At 42.9% G+C, this 27,367-nt stretch overlaps 1 protein-coding gene across 1 annotated transcript; it reads left to right on the forward strand.

The window, feature by feature from the left end:
* Positions 1 to 27,360, forward strand: LOC134572078 (large neutral amino acids transporter small subunit 4-like). The gene is made up of 14 exons (XM_063430886.1): positions 1 to 190; positions 7,666 to 7,740; positions 8,831 to 9,077; positions 9,284 to 9,339; positions 10,897 to 10,973; positions 13,013 to 13,105; positions 13,342 to 13,472; positions 14,404 to 14,564; positions 24,083 to 24,232; positions 24,967 to 25,087; positions 25,292 to 25,400; positions 26,233 to 26,303; positions 26,378 to 26,501; positions 26,719 to 27,360. Exons 1-14 carry the CDS (start codon positions 61 to 63, stop codon positions 26,824 to 26,826), a joined length of 1,653 nt encoding a protein of 550 aa, XP_063286956.1. The 5' UTR covers positions 1 to 60; the 3' UTR covers positions 26,827 to 27,360.
* Positions 27,361 to 27,367: the final 7 nt, after the last annotated feature.

Consider the following 27,367-nt stretch of genomic DNA (forward strand, 5'->3'; position numbering starts at 1 on the left):
CTCACCTCTAAATATACATTCAGTCATTCAGCAGAACACCTGAGCGAGCACTCCACCAAGATGGGGAGATTGTGGGTGATGACCTCTGCGCTAGTAGAGACCCTTCTCTTTTCAGGATGTCTTCTTGGTTGGAACTGTCTGAGTCCCATCTTAACAGAGGAGGGGGTGATGGCCAAACCCTGCGGGCCAGGTACGTGTATAATGATATATAATTATACTAAACATCGAATTGCAGAAAATGACACTCGGACGCCAAAATTGAGGCCAAATTTGATGATTTTGAAGAATTGGTTAACTCAGTCCTAGTCACGGCTTGGCTATCGTTTTGCAATTTGGATTTCATTTGCTACAGCTGAGTATTTAGTGATTTATCGTGATTTAATAAATAGGGGGTTCCACCAGTCTTGGTAATATGGGAGTTAATTAAACGTCGAGGGATCAGGGGATCAGGGTATGAAGACTAAATTTGTCTGAGCTGTGTTGGAGAGGCAACGCGCTAATAGGTCAAAACTTATATAAATATTATATTATATCCCCTGTGAACTGTTTTCTATACATATTACACCTCACATAGGCCAAGGATGGAGTATATATAAAGTGCAGAGAAGAGGGAGGATGATAAAATAATGGGATTACAAATGTTTATTATAAAAAGATCTAATCTGGGTCCATACACTGGCTTTTCACAATGACCCCATTCCGAACGTGCACCCTTCATCGTGGCCGAGTTGGGGACATTTTATTAACTCCGACAGAATCCTGTCTGATATTAGGAAAGCTGATGTTAATGTTTAATATTTCTATGTATTTTAAATTGCTTAATCCCTGCTTCTAGTGTTTATATTTATCTACAAATTGTGCAGAAATAAATGTCCCTCCCATGTAATGTGTGAAAGGGAAAGTTCAGAAAGGGAAATGAATAGATTTTTATTGTGAATAATTCTGCATTGAAAAGAATTCCCACAGTTTCAATTTGTTGTAAAACTTACTCAAATCACCCAATTAGTGGGATCTCCACTATTAAATAAGAAAGGAAATATGGTCCAAGGGGATTTATGGGTCCTTGTGAAATGCAGTTACAATGAGAAGGAGGTGCATTACAATGCAGAGGAGCGCCCCCTATGTCTGGTACCAATAACACCATGGACCTGTGGTTCTGTTTATTTGGAATGCCCATTTGATGGTTAAGATACCGTAGTTATATCTTTGCTCTCAATGCGTTATCCTTCAAGCTGTGCGTCCAGGGATTTTACAGACAGTAATCTGATAACATGCGTTGGAAGAGAACAGCGAGGTGCAAAGTTAAATTGTGTTTTTCTTGCACAAATTCTTATATTTATATTTTGCCTAGCTTAAAGGGACACTATAGTCACCTGAACAACTACAGCTTAATGTAGTTGTTCAGGTATTATCTATAGCTCCCTGCAGGCAATCTAATGTAAACACTGTATTTTCAGAGAAAATACAGTGTTTACATTGATTGATAGGAATACCTCCGTGGCCGTCACTCAGACGGCCACCAGAGGGACTTCCTATCATGCAGGGCCCTAAAAAGGCCCTGTACACGTCAGACGTATTAAAATACGTCTGACGTGTTCAGGAGAGAGAAGGCATTGTGTGCGCGCCATCTCTCTCCAGCCTGTCAGCGGAGGAGGGGGCGGGCAAAGCGGTAGTGCGCTCAGGACTTCAGAGGGCGGCATAAATGCCGCCCTCTGAAGTATGTGCGCATGTGTGGCGAAGCCGCGCATGCGCACAAGGGAGCAATGACGCTTCCAAATGGAAGTGTCTGATTGCTCCCTGCTCGCGCCCGCCTATTTCGTCATTTTGACGAAATAGGGGGCGCGGCTTCACGAGGCTCCCGGCGCTGGAACCAGGTAAGTAAAATCTCTTCCCTGGAGAGTCCCTTTAATTTTGTTAGAGGAGGAAAACCTAATTTGGGAACAGCTGGAAAATGAGTAAATCTTATCCACGGATGAGGGAATGGTAGCAAACTGAGCTAAGTCCACAGCGGTGGGTTACTGGCTGATAGCGTCAGCTTAGTGCACTCGGCACGGGCTGGCTGGTTCAGAGCTGAGAGCTCACAATGGAAGCCAAATAGCACAACCAGAATATAGCAATGTTAACAGATTACACACTGACAGTTCATTGATATATTCTGGATGCGCTTGTCCTATTTTGTATTTGTGTCTGGCAGAACCCAGGTGAATTGTCAAACCATTTGCAAATTATTTGATTACAGGAGGGCAACGTCAGGTAGAAGTAGTTATGGTGTTTGGAGTGTTCCTTTAAAGATAAGGCATGACATGACAACCCAGGTCAATCTAGACACAGCCAGGGCATACAATGCAAATGGGGAGGAAAAAAAGAAACATTGTTACATGTCTCCTCCTCTCTGTATGCTCTCTCTATACTGACAGCCAGGTGTAAAGGGCGGAGCTTATAACAATGATTGACAGGGAGCTAAGATGGAGGTGGCTCTCTCTATACTGACTGCCAGGTGTAAAGGGCGGAGCTTATAACAATGACTGACAGGGAGCTAAGATGGAGGTGGCTCTCTCTATACTGACTGCCAGGTGTAAAGGGCGGAGCTTATAACAATGATTGACAGGGAGCTAAGATGGAGGTGGCTCTCTCTATACTGACTGCCAGATGTAAAGGGCGGAGTTTATAACAATGATTGACAGGGAGCTAAGGTGGAGGTGGCTCTCTCTATACTGACTGCCAGGTGTAAAGGGCGGAGCTTATAACAATGATTGACAGGGAGCTAAGATGGAGGTGGCTCTCTCTATACTGACTGCCAGGTGTAAAGGGCGGAGCTTATAACAATGAATGACAGGGAGCTAAGATGGAGGTGGCTCTCTCTATACTGACTGCCAGGTGTAAAGGGCGGAGCTTATAACAATGATTGACAGGGAGCTAAGATGGAGGTGGCTCTCTCTATACTGACTGCCAGGTGTAATGGGCGGAGCTTATAACAATGATTGACAGGGAGCTAAGATGGAGGTGGCTCCCTCTATACTGACGGCCAGGTGTAAAGGGCGGAGCTTATAACAATGATTGACAGGGAACTAAGATGGAGGTGGCTCTATCTATACTGACTGCCAGGTGTAAAGGGCGGAGCTTATAACAATGATTGACAGGGAGCTAAGATGGAGGCGGCTCTCTCTATACTGATTGCCAGGTGTAAAGGGCGGAGCTTATAACAATGACTGACAGGGAGCTAAGATGGAGGTGGCTCTCTCTATACTGACTGCCAGGTGTAAAGGGCGGAGCTTATAACAATGACTGACAGGGAGCTAAGATGGAGGTGGCTCTCTCTATACTGACTGCCAGATGTAAAGGGCGGAGCTTATAACAATGATTGACAGGGAGCTAAGATGGAGGTGGCTCTCTCTATACTGACTGCCAGATGTAAAGGGCGGAGTTTATAACAATGATTGACAGGGAGCTAAGGTGGAGGTGGCTCTCTCTATACTGACTGCCAGGTGTAAAGGGCGGAGCTTATAACAATGATTGACAGGGAGCTAAGATGGAGGTGGCTCTCTCTATACTGACTGCCAGGTGTAAAGGGCGGAGCTTATAACAATGACTGACAGGGAGCTAAGATGGAGGCGGCTCTCTCTATACTGACTGCCAGGTGTAAAGGGCGGAGCTTATAACAATGACTGACAGGGAGCTAAGATGGAGGCGGCTCTCTCTATACTGACTGCCAGGTGTAAAGGGCGGAGCTTATAACAATGATTGACAGGGAGCTAAGATGGAGGAGGCTCTCTCTATACTGACTGCCAGATGTAAAGGGCGGAGCTTATAACAATGACTGACAGGGAGCTAAGATGGAGGCGGCTCTCTCTATACTGACTGCCAGGTGTAAAGGGTGGAGCTTATAACAATGATTGACAGGGAGCTAAGATGGAGGTGGCTCTCTCTATACTGACTGCCAGGTGTAAAGGGTGGAGCTTATAACAATGATTGACAGGGAGCTAAGATGGAGGTGGCTCTCTCTATACTGACTGCCAGGTGTAAAGGGCGGAGCTTATAACAATGACTGACAGGGAGCTAAGATGGAGGCGGCTCTCTCTATACTGACTGCCAGGTGTAAAGGGTGGAGCTTATAACAATGATTGACAGGGAGCTAAGATGGAGGTGGCTCTCTCTATACTGACTGCCAGGTGTAAAGGGCGGAGCTTATAACAATGACTGACAGGGAGCTAAGATGGAGGCGGCTCTCTCTATACTGACTGCCAGGTGTAATGGGCGGAGCTTATAACAATGACTGACAGGGAGCTAAGATGGAGGTGGCTCTCTCTATACTGACTGCCAGGTGTAAAGGGCGGAGCTTATAACAATGATTGACAGGGAGCTAAGATGGAGGTGGCTCTCTCTATACTGACTGCCAGGTGTAAAGGGCGGAGCTTATAACAATGATTGGCAGGGAGCTAAGATGGAGGTGGCTCTCTCTATACTGACTGCCAGGTGTAAAGGGCGGAGCTTATAACAATGATTGACAGGGAGCTAAGATGGAGGTGGCTCTCTCTATACCGACTGCCAGGTGTAAAGGGCGGAGCTTATAACAATGATTGACAGGGAGCTAAGATGGAGGTGGCTCTCTCTATACTGACTGCCAGGTGTAAAGGGCGGAGCTTATAACAATGACTGACAGGGAGCTAAGATGGAGGTGGCTCTCTCTATACTGACTGCCAGGTGTAAAGGGCGGAGCTTATAACAATGATTGACAGGGAGCTAAGATGGAGGTGGCTCTCTCTATACCGACTGCCAGGTGTAAAGGGCGGAGCTTATAACAATGATTGACAGGGAGCTAAGATGGAGGTGTCTCTCTCTATGCTGACTGCCAGGTGTAAAGGGCGGAGCTTATAACAATGATTGACAGGGAGCTAAGATGGAGGTGGCTCTCTCTATACTGACTGCCAGGTGTAAAGGGCGGAGCTTATAACAATGACTGACAGGGAGCTAAGATGGAGGTGGCTCTCTCTATACTGACTGCCAGGTGTAAAGGGCGGAGCTTATAACAATGATTGACAGGGAGCTAAGATGGAGGCGCCCAGTTACAGGATAGAGAGATGTGGAGTTTTATATTTTATTTTTTACATCTCACAGATACATATTTCTTAAATACATGAAAGTGACAGCTCCCCTTTATATTCTGTCCAAATTAGTTATTGAGAAATTCTGTTTGTATTTAGTGAATATATCCATGTGTTATGATGCACAGAGTTTATTGTAGTGGTATATAGGTATATTGATATATTGATATATTAGTATATTGTATATTGGTATATAGATATATTGGTATATTGGTATATTGATATATTAGTATATTATATATTGGTATATTGGTATATTGATATATTGGTATATTGGTATATTGATATATTGATATATTAGTATATTGTATATTGGTATATAGATATATTGGTATATTGATATATTAGTATATTATATATTGGTATATTGGTATATTGATATATTGGTATATTGGTATATTGATATATTGATATATTAGTATATTGTATATTGGTATATAGATATATTGTTATATTGGTATATTGATAAATTGTATATTGGTATATTGATTTATTGGTATATGATATATTGGTATATTGGTATATTGTATATTGGTATATTGATTTATTGGTATATTGATATATTGGTATATTGGTATATTGTATATTGGTATATAGATATATTGATATATTGGTACATTGGTATATTGTATATTGGTATATAGATATATTGGTATATTGATAAATTGTATATTGGTATATTGATTTATTGGTATATGATATATTGGTATATTGGTATATTGGTATATTGTATATTGGTATATTGATATATTGGTATATTGGTATATTGTATATTGGTATATAGATATATTGGTATATTGATATATTGGTATATTGTATATTGGTATATAGATATATTGGTATATTGGTATATTGGTATATAGATATTTTGGTATATTGTATATTGTTATATAGATATTTTGGTATATTGATATATTGGTATATAGATATATTGGTATATTGATATATTGTATATTGGTATATTGATATATTGGTATATTGTATATTGGTATATTGATATATTAGTATATTGATTTATTGGTATATTGATATATTGGTATATTGGTATATAGATATATTGGTATATTGATGTATTGGTATATTTATATATTGTATATTGGTATATAGATATATTGGTATATTGATATATTGGTATTTAAATATATTGATATATTGTATATTGGTATATTGGTATATTGATATATTGGTACATTGATTTATTGGTATATTGCTATATTGATATATTGGTATATAGATATAGGGTATATTGATTTATTGGTATATTGGTATATTGATATATTTATATATTGGTATATTGGTATATAGATATATCGGTATATTGGTATATTGATTTATTGGTATATTGATATATTGGTATATTAATATATTGGTATATTGGTATATAGATATATTGGTATATTGATTTATTGGTACATTGATATATTGGTATATTGGTATAATGGTATATAGATATGTTGGTATATTGATATATTGATATATTGATATATTGGTATATAGATATTTTGGTATATTGATTTATTGGTATATTGATATATTGGTATATAGATATATTGGTATATTGATTTATTGGTATATTGATATATTGGTATATTGGTATATTGGTATATAGATATATTGGTATAGTGATATATTGATATATTGGTATATTGATTTATTGGTATATTAATATATTGGTATATTGGTATATAGATATATTGGTATATTGATTTATTGGTACATTGATATATTGGTATATTTGTATATTGGTATATTGTATATTGGTATATAGATATATTGGTATATTGATATATTGGTATATTGGTATATTGATTTATTGGTATATTGATATATTGGTAGATAGATATATTGGTATATTGATTTATATGTATATTGATATATTGATATATTGGTATATAGATATATTGGTATATTGATATATTGATATATTGGTATATAGATGTATTGGTATATTGATATATTGGAATATTGGTATATATATATTGATATATTGGTATATTGGTATATTGATATATTGGTTTATTGATATATTGGTATATTGGTATTTTGGTATATTGATATATTGATATATTGGAATATTGGTATATAGATATATTGGTATATTGATATATTGATATATTGGTATATAGATATATTGGTATATAGATATATTGGTATATTGATATATTGATATATTGGTATATAGATATATTGGTATATTGATATATTGGAATATTGGTATATATATATATTGATATATTGGTATATTGCTATATTGATATATTGGTTTATTGATATATTGGTATATTGGAATATTGGTATATAGATATATTGGTATATTGGTATATAGATATATTGGTATATTGGTATATATTGGTATATTGATATATTGGTATATTGGTATATAGATATATTGGTATATTGATATATTGGTATATTGGTATATAGATATATTGGTATATTGGTATATTGGTACATTGGTATATTGATATATTGGTATATTGATATATTGGTTTATTGATATATTAGTATATTGTGGTATTTTGCACAAACTGCTTCCTTACATATTGCCTAATGTTACTGTTAGCCATAGATTCGGGGCGGCTCCACGTGTGGACTAATGACAGCAGCCAGACAGGTTACGCCAGTATAAACAGTACAGGTTAGTATGGCGTGTGCCAGGCACAGGAGACACACTGTGTGTTTAATGTCAGATTGTGTGTTTTCTGTCACACCGTGTGTTTTCAATAAGATTGTATGTTTGTTATCGTGTTTGAACTATTGTGTGTTTCTGTCAGATTGTGTGTTTGTTATCGTGTTGAACTATTGTGTGTTTCTGTCAGATTGTGTGTTTTCTGGCAGATTGTGTGTTTGTTGTTGTGTTGAACTATTGTGTGTTTTCTGTCAGATTGTGTGTTTTTTATCGTGTTGAACCATTGTCGCGTTTCTGTCAGATTGTGTTTGTTATCGTGTTGAACCATTGTTGCATTTCTGTCAGATTGTGTGTTTGTTGTCGTGTTGAACCATTGTTGTGTTTCTGTCAGATTGTGTGTTTGTTATCGTGTTGAACCATTGTTGTGTTTCTGTCAGATTGTGTGTTTTTATCGTGTTGAACCATTGTTGCGTTTCTGTCAGATTGTGTGTTTGTTATCGTGTTTAACCATTGTTGCGTTTCTGTCAGACTGTGTGTTTGTTATCGTGTTTAACCATTGTTGCGTTTCTGTCAGATTGTGTGTTTGTTGTCGTGTTGAACCATTGTTGAGTTTCTGTCAGATTGTGTGTTTGTTATCGTGTTGAACCATTGTTGCATTTCTGTCAGATTGTGTGTTTTTTATCGTGTTGAACCATTGTTGCGTTTCTGTCAGATTGTGTGTTTGTTGTCGTGTTGAACCTTTGTTGTGTTTCTGTCAGATTGTGTGTTTGTTATCGTGTTGAACCATTGTTGCATTTCTGTCAGATTGTGTGTTTTTGTCGTGTTGAACCATTGTTGTGTTTCTGTCAGATTGTGTGTTTGTTATCGTGTTAAACCATTGTTGTGTTTCTGTCAGATTGTGTGTTTGTTATCGAGTTGAACCATTATTGTGTTTCTGTGGTTTCCAGCAGGTGCGAGATCTGGTCACTATAGTTTTGTGGTGACTTCACCTTCCTGTCATGTTTCCTCCCATAATATGTCCCTTTCACGCTGTCAGCTTCCTGTTTTTTTATTATCTCTTTCTCTACGTTTTTACCATTTTCTCGTTTGTGGTCACCAGATTCACCAGTCAGCGGTGCTAAGGATGGAGAGCCCCCCATCGATGGGGGTAACAGTAGAGGACACCCAATAAACAGTGATAAAGATAAAAGGCCCACCATCAAGATCGAAAAAACGCTCTGCTCACCACAGGAGCAGGCTCTAAATTTGGGGTACACGGTGGGATCAGTCTTTTTGGGGTGCACATTCTTACCTCTGCAACTTCTGATGGAACACGTCCAGCTGCGGTCATTGCGCCAGATTGGGGGGTGAGTTGCTGACCCCCGTTTAATGTTCTGCTTAAACCTCGCATCTTACGCTGGATCAGCTATCTCACCCCATGTAACCCTCAGTCCCCAAATTCTCAAATTAAGTGCCCCCTGATGTTGATTCAAGCTATTTCTTTCTTGAATTAGTTATTATTCCTTTTTTCTCTATTTTTTTTTTTTATATTTTGCCCTCGATCCCCATACAGAGCGCTGGTATCTGTCTCATTCCTGATGTTGACGTATTCGTGCACCAACCCTGACAGTAAGTACAACGTATAACCCTCTGGTCTTTATAAGGTTTACTTTGGAGAATGTATAACTCCATTATAGTATAGACATTATCCCGGTTCCCTTATGTACATTATCCAGACATATCTACCATAGAGAGATCCCCCACTTATCCTCGTTTATTGGATTTACCAACCTTTATATTGTACCCCTCCTCATACTGTGCGCATATTGACCCTCTTTGTCAAGGTACATACTCTGCTTGGATTCTTAATTTATAACTTGACCATTACTATGGTTGTGATTCAACCTTCGTAGCCTCCACTTCTCTAAAGGTAAACAAAATCCCATAACCCCTACACTACCCTAACTCTTACACTAAACATTAACCTTTACACTACAGTAACACACTACCCCAACCCTTAACACTCACACTACAGTAACACACTGCCCCAACCATTAACAATCACACTACAGTAACACACTACCCCAACCCTTAACACTCACACCACAGTAACACACTGCCCCAACCATTAACAATCACACTACAGTGACACACTACTCCAACCCTTAACACTCACATTACAGTAACACACTGCCCCAACCATTAACAATCACACTACAGTAACACACTACCCCAACCCTTAACACTCACACTACAGTAACACACTACCCCAACCCTTAACATCCACACTACAGTAACGCACTAGTCCAACCATTAACAATCACACTACAGTAACACACTACCCCAACCCTTAACACTCACACTACAGTAACACACTGCCCCAACCATTAACAATCACACTACAGTAACACACTACCCCAACCCTTAACACTCACACTACAGTAACACACTACCCCAACCCTTAACATCCACACTACAGTAACACACTACCCCAACCCTTAACACTCACACTACAGTAACACACTACCCCAACCCTTAACACTCACACTACATTAACACACTGCCCCAACTATTAACACTCACACTACAGTAACACACTACCCCAACCCTTAACATCCACACTACAGTAACACACTACCCCAAACATTAGCACTCACACTACAGTAACACACTACCCCAACACTTAACACTTACACTACAGTAACACACTACCCCAACCCTTAACATCCACACTACAGTAACACACTACCCCAACCCATAACATCCACACTACAGTAACACACTACCCCAACCCATAACATCCACACTACAGTAACACACTACCCCAACCCATAACATCCACACTACAGTGACACACTACCCCAAACCTAAACTGCTACACTACAGGAATACTTACAGTACTCTTAACCCTTAACCTCTATACTACTCTTACACTAGTACAGATCCCCAATCTCACCCTGTTTGCATATTGTGTGTACTGATCCCCATTCCACTATTTGTAGCCCTTTCCTACAGCATGTGTGTGTAGTGTTGCCTCTTCCATAACCCTCACATAAATGTGCGTAAACGATTTGAGATCAGCCAGACCGATATGCAGATATCTGCATTAAATAATCTATTCTTCTACATGCGTTTTTTTTTTTTGTCTTATTGAATCTATTACACGTTCACACCTTCTCTCCTCAGGTCTGTCCTTATTTTTTCCGTTTGCCCTGGTGGGTCTGGGAGTTGGTGGCAGTTGTATCCTGTTCACTTCGCTCATGGTAAGCTTGTAGGACTCTGCGTGGAATGTCCTCTACCAAGGGTGAATTATAACATGTATCTGTCCCACAACCCCACACTTTACCCTGCTCAAATTAAACGGACACATGATTTATTGTTAAACAGACAATATCAGGCAGTAGACGTCCTTATCAGTGTTTGACTTTATTGTGTTTATATTCTCGTCTTATTGACGTACCTTGTGTTCAGTATCAACACGTAGTGTTTAAACAACAATTCATCTGAAAAGAAAATTATTGATGCTCAGCTCCCTGCAGCCATTTAACCCACCACCTACTCCATGCTGGTCTGTAAATATGTATTGTGTGATTCTTCTAATTGCACTGATGCATCTATAGTTGTGAATACATATTACAAATTCAATTTTAATAAAACCTCTGCCAGTAAGACAAGTTTACAAAAATGTTCTCAGTCCAGAGTAATGGGTATTGGACTTTAGTCAGTCAATGTAATGGTGGATTGAGAGCATTAAGGAAATCTTCTACCCAGCAAGCTTATACCACATGAGCTCTTTATGACTGTGAAGGTGTGGACATGATAAGTCTGATAAGGTGTGGACATGATAAGACTGATAAGGTGTGGACATGATAAGACTGATAAGGTGTGGACATGATAAGACTGATACGGTGTGGACATGATAAGACTGATACGGTGTGGATATGATAAGACTGATACGGTGTGGACATGATAAGACTGATACGGTGTGGACATGATAAGACTGATACGGTGTGGACATGATAAGACTGATACGGTGTGGACATGATAAGACTGATATGGTGTGGACATGATAAGACTGCAAAGGTGTGGACATGATAGGACTGATACGGTGTGGACATGATAAGACTGATACGGTGTGGACATGATAAGACTGATACGGTGTGGACATGATAAGACTGATACGGTGTGGACATGATAAGACTGATACGGTGTGGACATGATAAGACTGATACGGTGTGGAGATGATAAGACTGCGAAGGTGTGGACATGATAAGACTGATAAGGTGTGGATATGATAATACTATTAAGATATACAGATAACACACATTCTGTATCAATCCCAAGATTTTTGGTTACTTTCAAACTGTGTTGTAATAGCAATGTAACTGCTCCCCCATATCCCTGAGCCGGTCACTCAACTTCAATATTTGGACCACATTCTACCTCTCACAAGCCAAATTTTCTTGAGCTGTTCTAAGGATAACTGTGTCATACTATATAATCCATTACCATTAACTGCTGCACTAAAATTATAGAAATCTTAACCCAAAAGACCCCTTAGCCCTAACACTAACCTTATCCATAACGTAGCTGTAATCTTAGCCTTAACCCTAACTAAGCCCAACCAGAATCCTAGCTCTAACCCTAACTAAGCCAAACCAGAATCCTAGCTGTAACCCTTACTATGCCCAACCAGAATCCTAGCTCTAACCCTGACACTACCCCAACCAGAATTCTAACTCTATCCCTACCCCCAAACCAGAATCCTTGCTCAAACCCTAACTAAGCCCAACCAAAATCCTAGCTCTAACCCTAACTAAGCCCAACCAGAATCCTAGCTCTAACCCTAACTAAGCCAAACCAGAATCCTTGCTCTAACCCTAACTAAGCCCAACCAGACTCTAACCCTAACTAAGCCAAACCAGAATCCTAACTCTAACCTAAACTCTACCCCCAAACCAGAATCCTAGCTCAAACCCTAACTAAGCCCAACCAGAATCCTAGCTCTAACCCTAACTAAGCCCAACCAGAATCCTAGCTCTAACCCTGACTCAGAGAGCTTTCAGGCTCTCTCATAATTTAGTATAAGAGCAACAAGCATACAGTTGCCTGAAGCTCCTCTCGTGTAAGAACATGAATGGAGGTACGGGTTAAGATATTAAAACTATGCCAGCAGTTTAATTCATGTCTTTACATAAATTAAGCTGATGCCTGAATGCAGTTAAGTCCGGGAGGTCCAGCTGCATGTTGCTAATAGCCCTGGTTTTTTATTTATTTTTTATTTGACTCTCCTGTCCCTCAGCTTCCGCTCTTCCTGAAGAAGACTCGATCCATCTACACCTCCTTGGTCATTGCCTCTTTCATTGCCTCAAGCACAGTATTCACCATTATTAAGGTAAGAAAAGGAGGAACACGGCAGAAGGACAGATGTGGGCTCACGCTAAAGTGGAGGAATTGCTAGGGGGGGATGGTGGGAGGTCACAGTGTGGAAAACTGACTGATGTAAGGAAACCATGAAAAGGGATGTAGAAGGGGAAGGGGGTGCGGTAGGGAGAGTGGATTGTTTCTTGTCTCCAAATATTTGCTTTGATTTTAGACCTCTCTGTAATGTCCAATTGCTGGTTTCTTAAGGTCATTTACAATGCTGGGGTCCGTTTTGTGCCTTTAATGTTGGTGTTTGGAGCGTTATCCTGCATGATGTTCCTGAACAGCTTCTTCTGCTGGGACTTGGACCAAACAGAAGGAAGAAACAAAAAGTACAGGTGAGTGAGGACGCACAAATGTGTGAGTGAGGATCTGGATAAAGTGTGCTTCAGTGAGTAGGATGGTGTAAGTGAGCAACAGTGTGTTATATGGCTGGCGTGACTCTGGTTATTGGGTTATGTGTCTAGCGTGGTTCTGATCTGTAGGTCATATTGCTAACGTGGCTGTAGTTTATATGTTATATGTATGGCATGTACCATGGTTGGTATTTTATGTGCCTGGCATGGCTCTGATCAGTGTGTTATATGCCTGGCGTGGCTCTGGTCAGTAAGTTATATGGCTGGCGTGGCTCTGGTCAGTAAGTTATATATCTGGTGTGGCTCTGGCCAGTGGGTTATATGTCTGGCATGGCTCTGGTCAGTGGGTTGCATGTCTGGCGTGGCTCTGGTCAGTAAGTTATATGTCTGGCATGGCTCTGGTCAGTGGGTTACATGTCTGGCGTGGCTCTGGTCAGTAACTTATATGTCTGGCGTGGCTCTGGCCGGTGGGTTATATGGCTGGCGTGGCTCTGGTCAGTAAGTTATATGTCTGGCGTGGCTCTGGTCATTGGATATAATGTAACTGTACGACAATGGAGCGATGTGAATGTCCACATCAGACTGACATGTCTCTCGGAGAGGAACATTTACGAGGTGTAGGAGGATGGGAGAGAAGACATTGCAGAGTTGCACAAGGTAGCATGGAGAGGAACAAACAGCGAGGGAGAACGAGAAGGAATTCTCAGACTTCATGGTAAAACAATGGCTTGAAGAAAGACTAATTGAGCAGGGTGGGATAAAGGATGGGATAGGAGTAATTATATTGGGAAAGGCTGTTTCATGGACACTAGTTTGACAATGACAGTGAATGGAGGCAAGGTAGTCGAGAGAGATAGAGCTGAGGGAGGGAGAGATCTCAGATTTTGATCCATGAATCTCTTCTCTCTCTTAGTATCGCCCTGCAGATAAACTGCTACGACGCACTGCAAAAGAGGAAGCCGGAGGAGCAGCCCTGGTGTCAGAAGTCTCTCAAACACAAATTCCAGGATTCACTGAGGGACAAAGAAAGGATCTTGAATCGCAGCAAAAAAATGAGTTTCATAAAACCTGAGAGTGAGTGCACACTCATAACACATTATCAACAGCGTTATTTACTAAAATAAGAATTTCTTAGAATTCAAAGTGGATTTCAAATTTAGGGCCAAAAACGCTGAACTGAAAACAAATTGTCCAATTTGGCAATTTCAAATTCACTTTAAATTTCCGACAGTTTTCACTTTAGTGACTAACCCTGTTACCCTAGCCGTGGTTTGGACGGTGTGGTAGTGGTGGTGGGATAGCGAGATATATTTAGTGACTAACCCTGTAACCCTAGCCATAGTTTGGACGGTGTGGTAGTGGGATAGCGAGATATATTTAGTGATTAAACCTGTAACCCTAGCCATAGTTTGGACGGTGTGGTAGTGGTGGTGTGATAGCTAGAGATATTTAGTGATTAACGCTGTAACCCTAGCCATGGTTTGGACGGTGTGGTAGTGGGATAGCTAGAGATATTTAGTGACTAACCCTGTAACCCTAGCCATGGTTTGGACGGTGTGGTAGTGGTGGTGGGATAGCTAGAGATATTTAGTGATAAACCCTGTAACCCTAGCCATGGTTTGGACGGTGTGGTAGTGGTTGTGGGATAGCTAGAGATATTTAGTGATTAACCCTGTAACCCTAGTCATGGTTTGGACGGTGTGGTAGTGGGATAGCAAGAGATATTTAGTGACTAACCCTGTAACCCTAGCCATGGTTTGGACGGTGTGGTAGTGGTGGTGGGATAGCGAGATATATTTAGTGATTAAACCTGTAACCCTAGCCGTGGTTTGGACGGTGTGGTAGTGGTGGTGTGATAGCTAGAGATATTTAGTGATTAACGCTGTAACCCTAGCCATGGTTTGGACGGTGTGGTAGTGGGATCGCTAGAGATATTTAGTGACTAACCCTGTAACCCTAGCCATGGTTTGGATGGTGTGGTAATGGGATAGCTAGAGATATTTAGTGACTAACCCTGTAACCCTAGCCATGGTTTGGACGGTGTGGTAGTGGTGGTGGGATAGCTAGAGATATTTAGTGATAAACCCTGTAACACTAGCCATGGTTTGGACGGTGTGGTAGTGGTTGTGGGATAGCTAGAGATATTTAGTGATTAACCATGTAACCCTAGCCGTGGTTTGGACGGTGTGGTAGTGGGATAGCAAGAGATATTTAGTGACTAACCCTGTAACCCTAGTCATGGTTTGGACGGTGTGGTAGTGGTGGTGGGATAGCTAGAGATATTTAGTGATTAACCCTGTAACCCTAGCCGTGGTTTGGACAGTGTGGTAGTGGGATAGCTAGAGATATTTAGTGACTAACCCGTTAACCCTAGCCATGGTTTGGACAGTGTGGTAGTGGTGGTGGGATAGCTAGAGATATTTAGTGATTAACCCTGTAACCCTAGCCGTGGTTTGGACAGTGTGGTAGTGGGATAGCTAGAGATATTTAGTGACTAACCCGTTAACCCTAGCCATGGTTTGGACAGTGTGGTAGTGGTGGTGGGATAGCTAGAGATATTTAGTGATTAACCCTGTAACCCTAGCCATGGTTTGGACGGTGTGGTAGTGGGATAGCCATAGATATTTAGTGACTAACCCTGTAACCCTAGCCATGGTTTGGACGGTGTGGTAGTGGTGGTGGGATAGCTAGAGATATTTAGTGATTAACCCTGTAACCCTAGCTATGGTTTGGATGGTGTGGTAGTGGTGGTGGGATAGCTAGAGATATTTAGTGATTAACCCTGTAACCCTAACCATGGTTTGGACGGTGTGGTAGTGGGATAGCCAGAGATATTTAGTGACTAACCCTGTAACCCTAGCCATGGTTTGGACGGTGTGGTAGTGGTGGTGGGATAGCTAGAGATATTTAGTGATTAACCCTGTAACCCTAGCTATGGTTTGGATGGTGTGGTAGTGGTGGTGGGATAGCCAGAGATATTTAGTGACTAACCCTGTAACCCTAGCCATGGTTTGGACGGTGTGGTAGTGGGATCGCTAGAGATATTTAGTGACTAACCCTGTAACCCTAGCCATGGTTTGGACGGTGTGGTAGTGGTGGTGGGATAGCTAGAGATATTTAGTGATAAACCCTGTAACACTAGCCATGGTTTGGACGGTGTGGTAGTGGTTGTGGGATAGCTAGAGATATTTAGTGATTAACCATGTAACCCTAGCCGTGGTTTGGACGGTGTGGTAGTGGGATAGCAAGAGATATTTAGTGACTAACCCTGTAACCCTAGTCATGGTTTGGACGGTGTGGTAGTGGTGGTGGGATAGCTAGATATATTTAGTGATTAACCCTGTAACCCTAGCCATGGTTTGGACGGTGTGGTAGTGGGATAGCCATAGATATTTAGTGACTAACCCTGTAACCCTAGCCATGGTTTGGACAGTGTGGTAGTGGGATAGCTAGAGATATTTAGTGACTAACCCGTTAACCCTAGCCATGGTTTGGACAGTGTGGTAGTGGTGGTGGGATAGCTAGAGATATTTAGTGATTAACCCTGTAACCCTAGCCGTGGTTTGGACAGTGTGGTAGTGGGATAGCTAGAGATATTTAGTGACTAACCCGTTAACCCTAGCCATGGTTTGGACAGTGTGGTAGTGGTGGTGGGATAGCTAGAGATATTTAGTGATTAACCCTGTAACCCTAGCCATGGTTTGGACGGTGTGGTAGTGGGATAGCCATAGATATTTAGTGACTAACCCTGTAACCCTAGCCATGGTTTGGACGGTGTGGTAGTGGTGGTGGGATAGCTAGAGATATTTAGTGATTAACCCTGTAACCCTAGCTATGGTTTGGATGGTGTGGTAGTGGTGGTGGGATAGCTAGAGATATTTAGTGATTAACCCTGTAACCCTAACCATGGTTTGGACGGTGTGGTAGTGGGATAGCCAGAGATATTTAGTGACTAACCCTGTAACCCTAGCTATGGTTTGGATGGTGTGGTAGTGGTGGTGGGATAGCCAGAGATATTTAGTGACTAACCCTGTAACCCTAGCCATGGTTTGGACGGTGTGGTAGTGGTGGTGGGATAGCTAGAGATATTTAGTGATTAACCATGTAACCCTAGCCGTGGTTTGGATGGTGTGGTAGTGGTGGTGGGATAGCTAGAGATATTTAGTGACTAACCCTGTAACGCTAGCCGTGGTTTGGACGGTGTGGTAGTGGTGGTGGGATAGCTAGAGATATTTAGTGACTAACCCTGTAACCCTAGCCATGGTTTGGACGGTGTCGTAGCGGTGGTGGGATAGCTAGAGATATTTAGTGATTAACCCTGTAACCCTAGCCATGGTTTGGGCGGTGTGGTGGTGGGATAGCTAGAGATATTTAGTGACTAGCCCTGTAACGCTAGCCGTGGTTTGGACGGTGTGGTAGTGGTGGTTGGATAGCTATAGATATTTAGTGACTAAACCTGTAACCCTAGCCGTGGTTTGGACGGTGTGGTAGTGGTGGTGGGATAGCTAGAGATATTTAGTGAATAACCCTGTAACGCTAGCCGTGGTTTGGACGGTGTCGTAGTGGTGGTGGGATAGCTAGAGATATTTAGTGATTAACCCTGTAACCCTAGCCATGGTTTGGGCGGTGTGGTGGTGGGATAGCTAGAGATTTTTAGTGACTAACCCTGTAACGCTAGCCGTGGTTTGGACGGTGTGGTAGTGGTGGTGGGATAGCTAGAGATATTTAGTGAATAACCCTGTAACGCTAGCCGTGGTTTGGACGGTGTGGTAGTGGTGGTGGGGTAGCTAGAGATATTTAGTGATTAACCCTGTAACCCTAGCCGTGGTTTGGATGGTGTGGTAGTGGTGGTGGGATAGCTAGAGATATTTAGTGACTAACCCTGTAACCCTAGCCATGGTTTGGACGGTGTCGTAGCGGTGGTGGGATAGCTAGAGATATTTAGTGATTAACCCTGTAACCCTAGCCATGGTTTGGGCGGTGTGGTGGTGGGATAGCTAGAGATATTTAGTGACTAGCCCTGTAACGCTAACCGTGGTTTGGACGGTGTGGTAGTGGTGGTTGGATAGCTATAGATATTTAGTGACTAACCCTGTAACCCTAGCCGTGGTTTGGACGGTGTGGTAGTGGTGGTGGGATAGCTAGAGATATTTAGTGAATAACCCTGTAACGCTAGCCGTGGTTTGGACGGTGTCGTAGTGGTGGTGGGATAGCTAGAGATATTTAGTGATTAACCCTGTAACCCTAGCCATGGTTTGGGCGGTGTGGTGGTGGGATAGCTAGAGATATTTAGTGACTAACCCTGTAACGCTAGCCGTGGTTTGGACGGTGTGGTAGTGGTGGTGGGATAGCTAGAGATTTTTAGTGAATAACCCTGTAACGCTAGCCGTGGTTTGGACGGTGTGGTAGTGGTGGTGGGGTAGCTAGAGATATTTAGTGATTAACCCTGTTACCCTAGCCATGGTTTGGATGGTGTGGTAGTGGTGGTGGGATAGCTTGAGATATTTAGTGATTAACCCTGTACCCCTAGCTATGGTTTGGACGGTGTGGTGGTGGGAGAGCTAGAGATATTTACTGACTAACCCTGTAACCCTAGCCTAGCCTAGCCATGGTTTGGACGGTGTGGTAGTGGTGGTGGGATAGCTAGAGATATTTAGTGACTAACCCTGTAACCCTAGCCGTGGTTTGGACGTTGTGGTGGTGGGATAGCTAGAGATATTTAGTGACTAACCCTGTAACCCTAGCCATGGTTTGGACGGTGTGGTAGTGGTGGTGGGATAGCTAGAGATATTTAGTGACTAACACTGAAATGCTAGCCATGGTTTGGACGGTGTGGTAGTGGTGGTGGGATAGCTAGAGATATTTAGTGACTAACCCTGTAACGATAGCCGTGGTTTGAAAGGTGTGGTAGTGGTGGTGGGATAGCTAGAGATATTTAGTGATTAACCCTGTAACCCTAGCCATAGTTTGAACAGTGTGGTAGTGGTGGTGGGATAGCTAGAGATATTTAGTGACTAACCCTGTAACGCTAGCCATGGTTTGGACGGTGTGGTGGTGGGATAGCTAGAGATATTTAGTGACTAACCCTGTAACCCTAGCCATGGTTTGGACGGTGTGGTAGTGGTGGTGGGATAGCTAGAGATATTTAGTGATTAACCCTGTAACCCTAGCCATGGTTTGGGCGGTGTGGTGGTGGGATAGCTATAGATATTTAGAGACTAGCCCTGTAACGCTAGCCGTGGTTTGGACGGTGTGGTAGTGGTGGTTGGATAGCTATAGATATTTAGTGACTAACCCTGTAACCCTAGCCGTGGTTTGGACGGTGTGGTAGTGGTGGTGGGATAGCTAGAGATATTTAGTGAATAACCCTGTAACGCTAGCCGTGGTTTGGACGGTGTGGTAGTGGTGGTGGGGTAGCTAGAGATATTTAGTGATTAACCCTGTTACCCTAGCCATGGTTTGGATGGTGTGGTATTGGTGGTGGGATAGCTAGAGATGTTTAGTGATTAACCCTGTACCCCTAGCTATGGTTTGGACGGTGTGGTGGTGGGATAGCTAGAGATATTTACTGACTAACCCTGTAACCCTAGCCTAGCCATGGTTTGGACGGTGTGGTAGTGGTGGTGGGATAGCTAGAGATATTTAGTGACTAACCCTGTAACCCTAGCCGTGGTTTGGACGTTGTGGTGGTGGGATAGCTAGAGATATTTAGTGACTAACCCTGTAACCCTAGCCATGGTTTGGACGGTGTGGTAGTGGTGGTGGGATAGCTAGAGATATTTAGTGACTAACCCTGAAATGCTAGCCATGGTTTGGACGGTGTGGTAGTGGTGGTGGGATAGCTAGAGATATTTAGTGACTAACCCTGTAACGATAGCCGTGGTTTGAAAGGTGTGTTAGTGGTGGTGGGATAGCTAGAGATATTTAGTGATTAACCCTGTAACCCTAGCCATGGTTTGAACAGTGTGGTAGTGGTGGTGGGATAGCTAGAGATATTTAGTGACTAACCCTGTAACGCTAGCCATGGTTTGGACGGTGTGGTGGTGGGATAGCTAGAGATATTTAGTGACTAACCCTGTAACCCTAGCCATGGTTTGGACGGTGTGGTAGTGGTGGTGGGATAGCTAGAGATATTTAGTGATTAACCCTGTAACCCTAGCCATGGTTTGGGCGGTGTGGTGGTGGGATAGCTAGAGATATTTAGTGACTAGCCCTGTAACGCTAGCCGTGGTTTGGACGGTGTGGTAGTGGTGGTTGGATAGCTATAGATATTTAGTGACTAACCCTGTAACCCTAGCCGTGGTTTGGACGGTGTGGTAGTGGTGGTGGGATAGCTAGAGATATTTAGTGAATAACCCTGTAACGCTAGCCGAGGTTTGGACGGTGTGGTAGTGGTGGTGGGGTAGCTAGAGATATTTAGTGATTAACCCTGTTACCCTAGCCATGGTTTGGATGGTGTGGTAGTGGTGGTGGGATAGCTAGAGATATTTAGTGATTAACCCTGTACCCCTAGCTATGGTTTGGACGGTGTGGTGGTGGGATAGCTAGAGATATTTAGTGACTAACCCTGTAACCCTAGCCGTGGTTTGGACGTTGTGGTGGTGGGATAGCTAGAGATATTTAGTGACTAACCCTGTAACGCTAGCCGTGGTTTGAAAGGTGTGGTAGTGGTGGTGGGATAGCTAGAGATATTTAGTGATTAACCCTGTAACCCTAGCCATGGTTTGAACAGTGTGGTAGTGGTGGTGGGATAGCTAGAGATATTTAGTGACTAATCCTGTAACGCTAGCCATGGTTTGGACGGTGTGGTGGTGGGATAGCTAGAGATATTTAGTGACTAACCCTGTAACCCTAGCCATGGTTTGGACGGTGTGGTAGTGGTGGTGGGATAGCTAGAGATATTTAGTGACTAACCCTGTAACCCTAGCCATGGTTTGGATGGTGTGGTAGTGGTGGTGGGATAGCTAGAGATATTTAGTGACTAACCCTGTAACGCTAGCCATGGTTTGGACGGTGTGGTGGTGGGATAGCTAGAGATATTTAGTGACTAACCCTGTAACCCTAGCCATGGTTTGGACGGTGTGGTAGTGGTGGTGGGATAGCTAGAGATATTTAGTGACTAACCCAGTAACGCTAGCGGTGGTTTGGACGGTGTGGTAGTGGGATCGCTAGAGATATTTAGTGACTAACCCTGTAACCCTAGCCATGGTTTGGACTGTGTGGTAGTGGGATAGCTAGAGATATTTAGTGACTAACCCTGTAACCCTAGTCGTGGTTTGGACGGTGTGGTAGTGGTGGTGGGATAGCTAGAGACATTTAGTGACTAACCCTGTAATGCTAGCGGTGGTTTGGACTGTGTGGTAGTGGTGGTGGGATAGCTAGAGATATTTAGTGACTAACCCTGTAACCCTAGCCATGGTTTGGACGGTGTGGTGGTGGGATAGCTAGAGATATTTAGTGACTAACCCTGTAACCCTAGCCATGGTTTGGACGGTGTGGTAGTGGTGGTGGGATAGCTAGAGATATTTAGTGACTAACCCTGTAACGCTAGCGGTGGTTTGGACGGTGTGGTAGTGGGATCGCTAGAGATATTTAGTGACTAACCCTGTAACCCTAGCCATGGTTTGGACTGTGTGGTAGTGGGATAGCTAGAGATATTTAGTGACTAACCCTGTAACCCTAGTCGTGGTTTGGACGGTGTGGTAGTGGTGGTGGGATAGCTAGAGACATTTAGTGACTAACCCTGTAATGCTAGCCGTGGTTTGGACGGTGTGGTAGTGGTGGTGGGATAGCTAGAGATATTTAGTGATTAACCCTGTAACCCTAGTCGTGGTTTGGACGGTGTGGTAGTGGGATAGCTAGAGACATTTAGTGACTAACCCTGTAATGCTAGCCGTGGTTTGGACGGTGTGGTAGTGGGATAGCTAGAGATATTTAGTGACTAACCCTGTAACCCTAGCCGTGGTTTGGACGGTGTGGTAGTGGTGGTGGGATAGATAGAGATATTTAGTGACTAACCCTGTAACTCTAGCCGTGGTTTGGACGGTGTGGTAGTGGTGGTGGGATAGATAGATATTTAGTGACTAACCCTGTAATGCTAGCCGTGGTTTGGACGGTGTGGTAGTGGTGGTGGGATAGCTAGAGATATTTAGTGACTAACCCTGTAACGCTAGCCGTGGTTTGGACGGTGTGGTAGTGGTGGTGGGATAGCTAGAGATATTTAGTGACTAACCCTGTAACCCTAGTCGTGGTTTGGACGGTGTGGTAGTGGTGGTGGGATAGCTAGAGATATTTAGTGACTAGAGAAGAATAATAAATTTCAGGGCTGTATGTTAAAGAATGTACAATAGCCTTGTACTAATTAGGATGTGACAGGCCTCCTGTCTCCTGTCATGGTTCCATTTTGGAATTTTTAGAGGAGATGAAGATTTAGAACAAGATTGCAAAAATTATTATTAATTATATTACTTTATTAATTATGCACTAGCAATATCAAGTTCCTCCTACAGGTTAAATCCTAGACTCAATGCACAAGGGTTACTATCCAACTCAGTGAAGGTCAGCCCGTCATGTTTTTGTGCTGGCCCACTTGGCAGGAAGCTCAGAGCTTGTTTATTAGAAACGCTTAAAGGGACAGTGTAAGCACCAAATCAAAGAGACACAATAGGCACCCAGACCACATCAGCTCATTGAAGTGGTCTGGGTGCATATTCCCAGATCCCTTAACCCTGCAACGGTAATTACTGCAGTTTTTAAGAAATATACCTATAATTAGGTAGAGAGCCACCAGAGGGACTTTTGTTCACCTGACACTGGCCATCCTCATGCTATGCATTGTATAATGCTTTCCTATGGAGAAATCCTAATTCGAGCGCGGCCATTGCTGCGCATACGCATTAACTCTCCATTTTCAGCTGACGGCGGGGGAGCCACCTTCATTTGTTTAAAGTTCATTTAGGGCAGGAGATAACTTCTACAGTAAACACACTGTGATATAAGATATGAGTGAAACAAACTTTTTTTCATGTGGGTCACAGCCATTGGAGGTGTGATTAGGGCTGTATAAACAAAGTGCTTTGACTCCTAAATGGCAGATAATTGAGCTGTGAGACTGTAGGGGCATGATCTATACACTAAAACTGCTTTATTACTGTACAGTTGTTTTGGTGCTTACAGTTCCCCTTTAAAATTATATACATAGAGTACTGTCACATCTTAACCACAGAGGGTCACTATACATCCAATATGCAACAAGACCATGCATTACCATATACAGTCACTAGATGTCAGCAACGAACCACTGTAAGACCATATTTTCCTAGCCAGTAGTCTATTAGTAGTAGTCTGGCCAAAAAGTTAGTGCCAGCTTTTAATCATATAACAGGTATTAGTGCCGGTAATTAATCACCAAACAAGGAATTGTAGTGGGTGGGCAAAGGACTTTAATATTCGGTGTGCAAATCAATTGATTTGAAAAATTAACCTCTAAGTGACTATTTTAGCCCAAACTCTGAACGGATTGTCAGCTTATCACAATCCTACAGAGTAAATGGCGCTATTTAAACCTTGTTGCTGTGTTCTCCCCGCCCCAGGCACTGGGCCCCCTCTGCAGCACAGCCTTCTGAGTGCCCCATTTATTCTGCACATGATCTCCGACTGTCTGCTCCTCTCCTGGCTCCACTTCTACATCTTATCCCTCAACCTCCATCTCCAGAGTATAACAGAGAATCAAAAGACTGCAGGTAAAACAACATCACGGATTCTATTTAACCATTTATCTAACTGTAGTGGTTATAGTGCCTGGAGTCCTCTGGCGCTGTCCTTCAATTAAGTGTTGAACAATCTTATCACATTGAAGTGGTTATAGTACCTGGAGTTTTCTGGCGCTGTCCCTCCATTCAGTGTTAAACCATTTCATCATGTTTAAGTGGTTATAAGACATAAAGTCACCTGGCAGTGCCCCTGCTTTCAGTGTTAAACCATTTCATCATATTGAAGTGGTTATAAGACATAAAGTCACCTGGCAGTGCCCCTGCTTTCAGTGTTAAACCATTTCATCATATTGAAGTGGTTATAAGACATAAAGTCACCTGGCAGTGCCCCTGCTTTCAGTGTTCAACCATTGTGGAGCAGTTTAACACTAAATAAGGTTCCCTGGCTGCCCAGAGCTCCGCCCCCACTGGAGGTGTGGTTAAGACCGAGATTACACACTTCCTTCAGCCATATCATATTATGCCAGCAATGGGCGCTGTGATAGGCTGAATGCAGTCAGCTGACATTCTCAGCCAATCACAGCCGCCCCTTGCTGCTCAGGATAATGCTTCCTTATTAGCCCAGGTAAAACAGAGAGGATGTTTAGTATGAGATTAAAACTGAAAGGGAGGCCAGTGCCAGGGGACCGCAGCCATCAGAGAGCCTCCAGTGTTCCTTTACTCCGTCCATACATCACTTTATTAGTCATTTCTTTACCCTTTAGATTTTTACTCGTCGCTTTTTGGAGCATTCCAAATGCTTGGCCTCTTTACAGCCCCACTCATTTCATGCCTTCTACAAACACCCAGAAACTCCCAGGCAGGCAGCGAGGCCTCCAGAACAAGGTCGGTGGAAAATATTACAAATAATCAGACATTAGAAAAAGTCACTGTGTGAGCCTGTCCTGATATGTTCTCACGCAGCCTGCACTGGGGGAGCCTGTCCTGATATGTTCTCACGCAGCCAGCACTGGGGGAGCCTGTCCTGATATGTTCTCACGCAGCCAGCACTGGGGAAGCCTGTCCTGATATGTTCTTTCTCTGCATTAGGTGCAAGTCTCAGAGCTCGATTGAGAGACTATTTGTAGTGTACACTCTCAGGATTTTCGCTGTTATTGGGTTTGGAGTGAGCTGTCTCGTCCCCTCCCTGGGGCTGCAGGTATTAAACGAGGGATCTCATCGTCTCCGAGCTTTCAATGCCTATCCCTGGCAGTGAGTAGCACTCAGTATCTGTCTCTGTAGATATCCCCATGGCAGTAAGTAGCACTCAGTATCTGTAGATATCCCCGTGGCAGTGAGTAGCACTCAGTATCTGTCTCTGTAGATATCCCCGTGGCAGTGAGTAGCACTCAGTATGTCTCCATAAATATCCCTGTGGCAGTGAGTAGCACTCAGTATGTCTCCGTAGATATCCCCATGGCAGTAAGTAGCACTCAGTATGTCTCTGTATATATTCCCATGGCAGTGAGTAGCAGTCCATATCTGTCTCTGTATATATTCCCATGGCAGTGAGTAGCACTCAGTATGTCTCTGTATTTATTCCCATGGCAGTGAGTAGCACTCAGTATCTGTCTCTGTATTTATTCCCATGGCAGTGAGTAGCAGTCCGTATCTGTCTCTGTATTTATCCCCATGGCAGTGAGTAGCACTCAGTATGTCTCTGTATTTATTCCCATGGCAGTGAGTAGCACTCAGTATGTCTCTGTATTTATTCCCATGGCAGTGAGTAGCACTCAGTATGTCTCTGTATTTATTCCCATGGCAGTGAGTAGCACTCGGTATCTCTTTGTATATATCCCCATGGCAGTGAGTAGCAGTCCGTATCTGTCTCTGTATTTATCCCCATGGCAGTGAGTAGCACTCAGTATGTCTCTTTATATATCCCCATGGCAGTGAGTAGCACTCAGTATGTCTCTGTATATATCCCCATGGCGGTGAATAGCACTCCGTGTCAAAGCGTTCCCTGCTGCCATTTCTGTTCTCTCTTTCAGGTTTTAGGGTTTGTGCTACACGTGTTGGTTAGAAGTTCCATGTTCCTGGTCACGTTCTCGCTGTTTAACACGTGAGTACTGACAACATTTGATCACCCAGCGCTGCCCGTTCATCAAATACAATGCTACCAATTCCATATTTCAGGTTTCCGGAGCGACACTACGGGGCACTGCTTGGAATTTACATATTTCTGTCATCGCTCCTCACCCTCTCCCAGCATCCTCTGTTCCTGCTGCTCACCGGCCCTTTAAACAGAGACCCCTACTGGGTGAGTAAATGCTCACGTTGGTGTGTAACTATAGGCTGTCTACACAAATTTGGTAACTTTACAGGCTTTTCTTTAGCCACGCTTTCCAGCACCTTCTCCAGTGTCTGTTCTCCTGCTCATTACATCCCTAGCAGAGGTCTCTTACAGACCCACTCTGAATCTCGTCTCACAGTCCTGGCTCTCCTGAAGTACTCCTAATAATCTCACTCTCTTCCAGATCCACAGCGCATTCTTCGCCAGTTCCCTGAGTGCCATCTCTGTCCCTCTCACTTGGTGCATCAAAAAGCGGATGCTCTCTCGCACTCCACTGCCATCTAGAGGATGAATCTGTACAAACGGGATAAACAGGGCAATCACTCTGCTCCACCTTTGATAACCCCATTACTGCTACAGACCACATGATCACACAACAACTCCTTGTTATAGTTTTATTTCCATAAATGTCACATAATACCCTAAAAAAAAAAAAAAAAATTACTAACTGCGTCTGCCCCCTCAGGTATGATAAGAACCCACTCCCTACCCCAAGTAATTCTGCTCCTGGTCCGCTTCGCAACATAATGCTTCCTTACCTCTCTTTTGGACCCTGAAAATGGCATTTGAAGTGTGACTGCAGAGCATCTCACCTGCAGAGCAACACACAGACCTGGTCATCCCCTCCTCTGCTGGGTAATTATACTAACGATAGCAACAATTACCAATCCTCCTCTGGAAAATATCATTTATCCTTAAAGGAGACATTAAACCATTAAAACCAGCCCCAACTTGTAATATTTGCAATCAGAGCACTAACCCAGGAAACTCGTTGCCTGTTCCGCTGTCTCGCGCACTCAGGGCCTCAGTAACTGTAAGAGCAGGACGGAAGC

This window comes from Pelobates fuscus, chromosome 8 (assembly GCF_036172605.1).
Source record: "Pelobates fuscus isolate aPelFus1 chromosome 8, aPelFus1.pri, whole genome shotgun sequence".
Classification (NCBI taxonomy): domain Eukaryota; kingdom Metazoa; phylum Chordata; class Amphibia; order Anura; family Pelobatidae; genus Pelobates; species Pelobates fuscus.

What these genes read in the sequence shown, in the direction of transcription:
- LOC134572078 (XM_063430886.1), top strand. Translation starts at nt 61, where the DNA reads ATGGGGAGATTGTGGGTGATGACCTCTGCGCTAGTAGAGACCCTTCTC. An exon ending in TCATTGCGCCAGATTGGGGG is followed by an intron (nt 9,078 to 9,283) that starts GTGAGTTGCTGA and finishes ATCCCCATACAG; the next exon opens with AGCGCTGGTATCTGTCTCAT. An exon ending in TCCCCTCCCTGGGGCTGCAG is followed by an intron (nt 25,401 to 26,232) that starts GTATTAAACGAG and finishes TCTCTCTTTCAG; the next exon opens with GTTTTAGGGTTTGTGCTACA.